This window comes from Cyprinodon variegatus, unplaced genomic scaffold (genome assembly GCF_000732505.1).
Source record: "Cyprinodon variegatus isolate N-32 unplaced genomic scaffold, C_variegatus-1.0 Scaffold667, whole genome shotgun sequence".
Taxonomy (NCBI): Eukaryota; Metazoa; Chordata; class Actinopteri; order Cyprinodontiformes; family Cyprinodontidae; genus Cyprinodon; species Cyprinodon variegatus.
Genome location: NW_015151120.1, coordinates 183,975 through 193,624, shown reverse-complemented (window position 1 = coordinate 193,624; position 9,650 = coordinate 183,975). Strand labels below are relative to the sequence as shown.

At 37.8% G+C, this 9,650-nt stretch overlaps 2 protein-coding genes across 2 annotated transcripts in view; one reads left to right on the top strand and one right to left on the bottom strand.

The window, feature by feature from the left end:
• LOC107097045 (putative RNA exonuclease NEF-sp) overlaps window positions 1-2,843 on the bottom strand; it is an 11,709-nt gene extending 8,866 nt beyond the window's left edge. The window contains exons 1-5 of the mRNA XM_015394014.1: window positions 2,776-2,843; window positions 856-1,119; window positions 644-770; window positions 439-550; window positions 203-310 (exon numbers count right to left, since the gene is read on the bottom strand). Coding sequence (XP_015249500.1) covers window positions 203-310; window positions 439-550; window positions 644-770; window positions 856-1,103 — 595 coding nt within the window. The 5' untranslated portion in view covers window positions 1,104-1,119; window positions 2,776-2,843. The remainder of the gene's footprint in view (window positions 1-202; window positions 311-438; window positions 551-643; window positions 771-855; window positions 1,120-2,775) is intronic.
• A 304-nt stretch (window positions 2,844-3,147) lies between these two features.
• On the top strand, window positions 3,148-9,137 carry eri2 (ERI1 exoribonuclease family member 2). Its single transcript, XM_015394017.1, has 9 exons — window positions 3,148-3,298; window positions 3,758-3,822; window positions 3,922-4,002; window positions 4,106-4,233; window positions 4,783-4,945; window positions 5,031-5,131; window positions 6,164-6,245; window positions 6,356-6,444; window positions 7,535-9,137. Exons 1-9 carry the CDS (start codon window positions 3,276-3,278, stop codon window positions 8,960-8,962), a joined length of 2,160 nt encoding a protein of 719 aa, XP_015249503.1. The 5' UTR covers window positions 3,148-3,275; the 3' UTR covers window positions 8,963-9,137.
• Window positions 9,138-9,650: the final 513 nt, after the last annotated feature.

The window sequence follows — 9,650 nt, the reverse complement described above, 5'->3', positions numbered from 1 at the left end:
TATTTACTTTTTTTATTTGTGGTGTTAATTCATTTTAACCTTTACTGTATAACCTTTGTTTGTTTAAATGAGACAAATTACGTTTTGTCCAGTGACAACTGATGAAAAATACCCTTATAGCTGATTCTAGCTCATCTATAGATTATCAATGAATGTGCATTGTCCCTATAAAATAAATAAATCTAATGTAATGCATTTTTACCTTTGACTGGATAGCGGTTCTTTATCAACTGCTGTTGGCTCAGAACATATGCAGTCAGTCCTCTCCTCTTTGTGCCAAACGTAGTGATAACTGGATGGTGCCTCACAGCTGGGCAGAAACACACATGAAGTTCATTAAGGGAAGAATTTGCTGAGTTAAACACTGAAAACACTGAAGGAAAAAATATTTCTGGATAAATTCCACAAACACTTCAACATTGAAGGTTCACCTCTGACCTGTATGAAGTGTCTCCTCTGGTTTAGAAACAGATGAAAAGTCCATGTTTGGAACTTCGCAGCGGAAGATCTCTGAAGCTACATTGTTAGATGATGGTGTGAAGGTAACCCTCTGTTTTAAACAAATATAAAACAATTGAAACTGATTTTAGTGTATCATTATATTAATCCCAGCAGTCCATTTCCTCTCCCTACTGTTTCTCACAGTTGTGTAGCTTGTCCTAAGGTGCTCCATTAAGAGGTAGTGCTTGTAGAAAAGACTCTGCGTCACTCCCTCCACAACGACAACATTTATACCGCTGACATTCCTTTGATGGTGGACACGACACCAGCTGATGTGAAGGAGGGCAGAAAAACACAATGTAAGTATGCATGAGTCGAGCACAGACCCTTTTATATTTAGCTGACAAACGGTACCTAGGCTGTTTGATGCCTGCTGCTTTCCCCAGGGCAGCGAAATGAAGCAGCTCCATTAGCTCAGCCGGTGTGATCGGCTGCTGCAAACGATCGAGGCAGACCGAGAGCCTCGCTGAATGACGAGGCCTTTCCTGGAGATCTCCTCCCTCCTCAGTCTTCAATCTTTTGATGCCCTCATCTGCAGCTGGAGCCTCATTTTTTCTTTTCTTTTCGCCACATGTAACTGATGGAGACAGGGAAGCCTTCATGGTTAGGATGATATTTCTAAAGAGAAGGAGAGATATTATAAACATGGTTAAAATGTTCTTGGTTTGGGTTAGTGGAGATGTGAACAGTTTCATGACTTTTAACACCAGTCATGGGGAAACAAGAGCACATTTGCTGTTCCTATGAGCTCCAGATTCTTCAATTCAATTCAATTCAATTCTGTTTATTTCTATAGCGCCAATTCACAACACACGTCATGTCAAGGCACTTTACAGTTCACCAGATCATACAGTTAAATTGATTCATAGTTTTCTATCTAAGGAAAAGCAGTTTATTGCATCGACTCACTGACTCGGATGCAATCCTTAACAAAGCATGCTTATAGCGACAGTGGAGAGGAAAACCTCCCTTTTAACAGGAAGAAACCTCCAGCAAAACCAGGCTCAGTGTTAGTGGCCGTCTGCCGAGGCCGACTGGGTAAATGAATGCAATTGATGAATTGATCAATGTTATAAAAGCTCTATAAAAGCTGTTTTGTTTTGCTGTTTGTTATTCCGGAGCATAAAGGTTAGTTGGCATAATGCAAAGAGACAAAAACATCAGCAATGAGTAAATAGGCACAACTCTTCAAACCCATTATAAGGCTGCAGTTGCTAGCTTGACTTAGGTTGGAAATGCTCAAAAGAAAAAGAAAGAAAAACACAGTATGTTATTCGCCTGTTTCTCAGATTAGGGCAAAGTAGGAAATTCAGCATAAAAATCTAATTCTTCTAAGATTTGCTTTGCTGCTACAGGACTTTGTCACTTTGCAGTCACTGCAGTGAAAGGACATATTCTGTATACCAACATATTTTAAAGTAAAATAAGTGGCCATCTGCTCAACAGATCAATCTTGGCCCAAACCAGGTTATCCACAGGAGAAATATACACTGCAGAGCAGTAAATCTGTACACAAATAGTTGAAATAGAAAGCATCGGGCTCCCTCAAAGGTCAGAACTACATCAGATTGAAATGCAGCATGGGACTTTGTTGAAGAGCAGAAGAAAATAAATACTGATGTATTGAACACATTTTTAAAAGAAACCAGCTTTATTGGCCAAAACGTAAGAGTACAAATAAGGGATCTGGCTTTGGTTTCCAGCACCCACAGCCCACATAAGTTAAGTGAAATATATATATAAAGTAGAGGAATAATATATATATATATAAAATAGAGAAATAAAATAAAGAACTGAAGGGAAACACACATGTAAGAAAGAGTGGTCAAGGTTTTAAAAATGAATTATTTTAGAACACAACTTCTTTTTTTAAACTGATAGTGTATAAAGTGGTTCTACAAGTATTGAATCATAGTGTTTCCTTTGCACATGCATTCCAAACACTGATGATCTAAAATAGTTAGAATCTAAGCTTGTTCCACTATTATTTGTTTTCAGGATTTTATTGTTTGTTTGATATTAATAATGACAAATTTAGAATTAATAATGCAGCCAAAAATGAATAGAAATTTAATTTACACTGTTCAAAAATAGCAGAAATCGTAGGACTTTTACGTACCATATCAATATTTACAGAAATTTATGTGCTTAAATATTACATTTAGCAAGCCTATTCGTTTAACAGGCTCCGTACTCTGTTTTTAGCCCCAACCAAACCAGTTTAAACGGACATACATAATTTTCCGAGTTTTGAAACTCTGGTGTGTACATTACCAGATGTTGAGGGTCTAGATGAGTCCATTAGAATAGAAACACTTCCAAAAGCACGTTGTGAGATGTTGTTTACGGCCGGCAAGGAAAAAAGGGGACAACTTCTGGTTTATGCCTTTCAGAATAAAATGTCATTCCATTTTAAATTTACATTTACGGGACACTTCATTAGAATAATGGATAGCTACTCAAATATTACCTGATATAGGTTATTTTTAGATAAACAAATGTTCTTCATACCATACCTATTTGTTTAAACAGTGAAACTAATGTGCTTTTATATTGGAATTGCTTACCGGAAGAAAATATGTGTTCCGGTGTTACTTTTTCCTGAAGCTCTGCGTTCGACTGGTCGGTCTTACAGAAGAAAGTAATCGACCTCCGAACGATACATTTATGTTTGAAAAACCAGCGGTATTTTTTTTTTCTGGTTGGAGTTTAGGTAGCAAAAAACTTATTTCTATTTTATTGTATTTTTAATTAATTTGCATCAACCGACTGACATGTCGACAAGAAAACTAGCTAAGTAAGTGAAATTAGCCTGTTAGCCACTTTGCAGCTACAACAACACGCTTCAAATACCAACATTTAGGGCAGCTACACAGATAAAACGCATTAAAGATAAAGGTTATATCTTAAAAAAATAATAGCTGCTTACATTTCATGTACATTTCACTGTTTTTCTGGAGTTGGACACTAAAATATATCACGAATGCCTGTAAATGAAAAAAAGGGGGGGCCAGCCTAGATGTGGTGGGTTTCATATAAACTGTTTAGATGCAGTGAGAGTTCACACAGCTCACCAAATATTTTACTGACATGTGGAGCGTAAATCTTCATACCCTAAAAAAAAAAAAAAAAGAAGCTTTTAATTATTCAGTCGCCTTTTACTGCACACACAGAAAAGGTATTTCTTGTGTTGCTTTGTCATACAGAATGTCTGTTTAAAATTAAAACATTTTGCCTTTATTCTTTATTTTAAAAGGAAATTAGGATTACTGAGGCAACGCAGTCAGTCTGCTCCTGGTTTAAAGAAATCAGGTATATCGAGTAAGTGTTTTTTTATTTTCTTCCATTTGCTTAGACTGCTGGTAAATAAGTGTTTATTGCTGCACAGACATTTCTCTCATAGATACTTGTTTCTTCCAGATCAGATATTTTCATACTTAATTGTGATCGACTTTGAGTCGACTTGCTGGAGAGAGAAAAATAACCACGGACAAGAAATCAGTAAGTATTTAGATTTTAATCATGTAGATTTGATATAGTTTCATTTCTGGTGTGTTTGCCAATGTAACTCTGAACCGGTCTCCTATTTCTTCCTCCCCCACAGTTGAATTCCCTGCAGTCTTACTGAACACATCCACAGGAGAGGTTGAGTCTGAGTTTCATACTTATGTTCAACCTCAGGAACACCCAGTTCTCTCCGAGTTCTGTACAGAGCTGACTGGAATTACACAGGTTTCTTGTCACAGAAAAATCATTTACAGTTTGGAACATTTATGTAAACACAAATGTATGTGTATATATATATATATATATATATTAGGGCAAATTGCATTTGCAGTATAATTACAATTTAACAACACGCAACTCTCAAATCGCAGAGGCACTGATTTTAGTCACACTTTAATCACAAAGAGTAGGACACAAAAGTTCTTCCTCAGACCCTTTAGTTGTTGGTTAAACGCTGAAGTGGGTTTGACGCCACACAGAAAGATAGAGAGAGTTGCAGCTGGCTTGCAAATGCTTGCACAGAAGTAGAAGTAAACAGATTCACACAATGGTTACGGTAAAGTCCCGTAAAAATGGACCCTGGGCAAACAAGCTCTAAAAAACTTAAAACCTTGAGTGAAATGTCTACAAGCTTGTAGTTAATACAAAGGAAAATTAATATAAAATTGCAATCTTGATGACAATCGCAATTTGGTTTTTGACAAAATCCCTCATTCCATATATGCATATAAGAATAAATGGATATCTCATAGCTTGATTGTCTTTGTCAAACAGGGGCAAGTGGAATCCGGCGTCCCCCTTCAGATTTGCCTCTCTCGGTTCAACCGCTGGTTGCAGAACCTGCGGATGGAGAAGGGAGTGATGTTCCCTAACAATAAGCAGACGTCTTCAGCTTCTTCTCCCTCCCAAAAACTGTGCACCTTCCTCACGTGGTCAGGTAGCACCTATCCAGGCTGGTTAAGTCAGATTGAAAAATATCTTTGAACACATTTAACATGAGACTATCTCCGTTGTGTTTTCAGATTGGGATCTGGGTGTTTGTTTGCAGTATGAGTGTAAACGCAAACAGCTTCATAAACCAGACGTGTTAAACAGCTGGATAGACCTAAGGAGCACATACAGGGTAGGTACCAGCTAATCCATTTAGCATATTTACCTTTGAGGATTTTTGCACTTTAAGTGCATTTTGTTCAAACTGCATTAAAATGTTTCAGATACTGTAGGCAATGTGTTACACTTACAGACTCACTCTTCAAGTTCATATGTGTAAATCTGGTAGATCTATTCATTCTATTGATGGGCATCTGTCAGCAGTCAGTTTAAACGTTTGTTTCCAGGATGGAGTTTGTCATGTTAACATAATTTACTCTTTTTTTTTTACTTCCTTTTCTGACCTTAAACAAATTTCATGTTTCCTTATGGGATATACGAGATCAGTATAAGGTCATATATATTCATACATTGCATTAAGAGAGGAGTTTATGATCGCCTTTAAAAAAAAATCAATAGTAATGATGCTAAAATTAAAACAAACAGAGCTCTGGTATCGCCAAAGTAGCAGGATCTGAAGATTCAATATCAGAACTGGATTGGATGTTAAAAAGTGTGTATCACTGCATCGCTAATTACATTATTAAATAAGAGGACCATTTCTGGTAGTAAAATTTAAAGCAGAATAGAGTTTTTGATAGTGTCCCGTGCTTTGACCACAGAGCACTGTACAGGCCTTTATATAAAAAGGAAAGTACATGTAAGATGGTAAGGAGAGAATGAATCAGAGAAGCTGCTAAAATGCTCATGATAACTCGAGAGGAAATATCAGATACACAGTTCAGGTGCAGAAATGTGTCACCAGGAAATCTGGTAGTCAGTGGAACAGTAGCAAAAGGAAAGCACACATCATGAAGGAAACTTGGCAAAAATACACTGCAACCATTTTTTTTTTTCAAGGAAAAAAAAAAGATGAAAACCATTTTCCTTCTAGTTTACTATTATGCACTACTTGGTACTTTTATCACCTTTGCAAAGGGAACAGAATTTCTGTTTAGAGCTGTTTAAAACTAGGATGTTATTTGTTTTTTTTCCTGTGATAAAATAATGGATGTATTAAAACCATTTATTCATGTAGCTCTATCACGTCTTTATTGGATTCCAGCTCTTTTACAGTCGAAAGCCCAAAGGCCTGAATGGAGCACTGCAGGATCTAGGGATACAGTTCTCTGGGCGAGAACATTCTGGTACTGATATTTGGACATTTCTGTAGTTTTTATTTTTTATTTAAAACTACTTATCAAATTACAGCATTCCTTCTCTTATTAAATTTTTTTGTTTTTGTTTTTGCTTACAGGTTTAGATGATGCACGGAATACAGCTCGACTGGCAGCCAGAATGATGAGAGATGGATGTGTGCTGAAAATCACCCGAAGCCTGGAGAGGGTGAGTGGTCACCTGACGACGTCCTGAAAGAACAAAGACTCCTAAAATCACGCCTCGCATTCATGAGCAGGGACCTTGTTCTCAAAGCTTTTATTTTGAACGGATGTTTTTTAAATTTTAGTTTGAATAACCAATAAACTGAATTCAGGAAGTAAAATTAATGATTTTCTGCTCTTTCCAATTTTTTCTCGACAAATTTAGAGACTCTTGCTATAGAGAAGATCTTATATTCTATTTTTAAAATCCCAATAACAGGTCAGTGTATTTTATTGTAGTTGGGGGAAATGGATGCTTTTTAAGTGTTCTGCAAATAAAAATAAGAAGAAAAGGTTGTATGGATTTGGATCCAGCTCTCCTGGTAGAATCTTAATCTTTAAGGTGGGTTATTCATATTTGTTGAAAATACACAAAAACAAAAAAACAGATCGGATGATGATTGTCTCTAAACATCATTGTTCTCACAGCTTCTCAATTACATCAAGTCTGCCACCTTTTTGTTGCTCTGGAAGCTAAATCTCCTTCAGGTCTTTTTTTTTCCAGCTTTTATTGTCATTACACTGTCAGAGGTAAAAACACTGTCAGATATTGTTTTAGAACCTGCTTCAAATATCTCCACACCTCTGTCCCTGACCTTTCTGCTCTCTTTACTGGTCTTCATCCACTAATATTCATTAACAAACTGTTGAGGCTGTTACAGAACAGCTAAATTTGTACTGAAATTAAATTACAAACATGAACTCTTTTTAGCAGTTGGAGGACTAGTAAAGGCAGTTTTGATGGAAATTAGATTATGTATATAAATGGGCCTGTCCTTGTGTTTAAAAATGGGTTACAATGGATTTTTTAAGTGGTTTCGGTGTAAATGGGAAAGCATACAAAGTCAAAACTTTCATTTATCTTGAAATTCTGCAAGACCATGTCTTGGTTTGTTGTCTGTTGCATCAAATTCCCTTAAATATACTTTTTAATCATTGGTTGAAAACTTGCCCCCTTTGTAAGTAGTGAGCTACAGAAGTGAGAATGATTTAAAGATAATATTGTGAGTGTACTTTTTTTTCAACTAACCAATTATCTGCTTTATTTCTCACAGACACCACTGTCGGTCAAATCTCTATTCAGCAGGAACTTCTCTGCTACAGAAAACAAGCAAGAAAAAGAGAAAAAGGAACGAGAAAAAGAGAAGAATGTGAGCAACAAAGAAAACTTGTCCACTACCAGCAGATGGCCATCATCCACCAACCTTCCTGCTAAAGCTCACCAAAAATGTCCGTCTCCTGAGGAGCCTCCAAATTCAAGCACGGGTCAAACGTGTCAAATCTTAATACCAACAAAGACACTTTTAAAAGTAACACCGGCACCACAACAGGGTCAAAGTGGCAAAGCTGTGACGGCACAGGCGGCTCACGGTTTGCTGTCCACATCTGTGATAAACTTGAACCCCCCACGCAGTAACGGCAGCATTAGCAGCCATGTTCTGTGCTCTACAACCATTGGCTGTATTTCAGACTTACCTCACAACACAACAACAGCTCAAGTGGATGAGGAGGATGGAGAACTTATAGTGGAAACGGACGAGAGGTGCGGTTCTTATGATGATGTGTTGTTGCCATTTGATGACTCTGAAATGGATACCATCTCTGTGGATGTTGGCTGTATCTCAGATTTTGACAGTAGATGTCAGGATTTGGAAGGGATGGATCGTTCGTCTGTGGGTCCCCTCAGTTTGCAACCTGAGAACCTGAAAATGCCAAATGATTCAAGACATTTGTCAATGATGTGTAAATCTCTTAACACGTTAAATTCCAATGTTAAAAGGTTTAAAGGGACACATGAAAAACTGCATACGGCGACAACAAAAGAGCCTGATAAATGTTTTGCTGTGCCTACAGTTGTTGATTGGAGCAAACTGAATCAGTGCAGAAGTGGACCTTTAGAGAAAGATAGGTGTGATAAAGATGGCCAGACAAAGGGGGTCTGTCCAGTTCCACCTAAACCCTTTCTGCCTGAAAAGACCTCCACTCCAAATCCTTCCACTATGAGGCCCAAACCAAACGACACAAAACACAGAGCATCGCAGAAATCCTCCTTTACAATTTATACTGATCCAAATAAGACAGCAGAGTCTCTTCATCCATCTACGTCCAGCTCTCTGCACCCATCCAGGAACATCCTGTCCTCTTTGCATACCAATGTCATCTCCTCCTGTTCCAAACAGGTCCACATAGCATCAACAGCAAAGGGCCCAAAGCTCACAGCCCCTCTGTGCGCCTGCGGTCGCCGGGCAAGACGACAGGTCGTGTCAAACGGGGGTCCGAACCATGGCCGGGGGTTTTACTGCTGTCCGGTCCGTCGCTCAGCTGGCAGAGGCAGCACAGGGAAAGGCTGTGGGTTTTTTAAGTGGGAGTCAGCTCTGATCAAGAGCAGTATGGTGGCTCCTCCTGCTGTGCAGTCCTCTATATCCCTGTGTGAGGTCAACTCAACGCTACAATACAGGCCGCCACAGAGAAGAAGCTACTGAGCGTGTGGAGAATCAGCGCTAGGTTATCCTGTGAAGGACTGACACTTTCTATTCATTTAGGGCTGCAACTAATGATTATTTTACAAATCGATTATTATATTGATTATGTTTTTGATTAATTGATTAATAATCCGATAGCCAAAGGTTCCCTAATGAAGATTTCTTATTAAATTAAACCAGGTGAAACAAAAACTTTTCCACTTAGCACACTGAGCCTGGTTCTGCTGGAGGTTTCTTCCTGTTAAAAGGGAGTTTTTCCTCTCCACTGTCGCTACAAGCATGCTTCGTGTGACGGATTGTATTTGAGTCAATGAATCGATGCAATCAACTGGTTTTCCTTGGATAGAAAACTTTGTATCAATTTGACTATATGATCTGGTTGAACTGTAAAGTGCCTTGAGATGACATGTGTTGTGAATTTGGCGCTATATAAATAAACTGAATTGAATTGAATTAAGGAATTGTGGATAGAGCATATTGAAAGTCAAAAACGTTTTTCTTCTTAATTTTTTTCTTACAATTTTGACATAATTTTTGTTCTAAGTGGTTTGCTCTGTCAGCTAAAGGCATGTTCTACAGTCTCTAAACTCTAGTTAACAATTGATTATTAAATTAATTGAAGATTATTTGAATAATCGATTAATCATGTTTAATCCGATTAAATATTTTCAAGCCTGGTTCAAATCAT

Coding starts and splice junctions, on each gene's coding strand:
- eri2 (XM_015394017.1), top strand. CDS start 3,276: ATGTCGACAAGAAAACTAGCTAA. Junction 5,132..6,163: donor ACCTAAGGAGCACATACAGG/GTAGGTACCAGC, acceptor ATTGGATTCCAG/CTCTTTTACAGTCGAAAGCC. Junction 6,246..6,355: donor CTCTGGGCGAGAACATTCTG/GTACTGATATTT, acceptor TTTTGCTTACAG/GTTTAGATGATGCACGGAAT.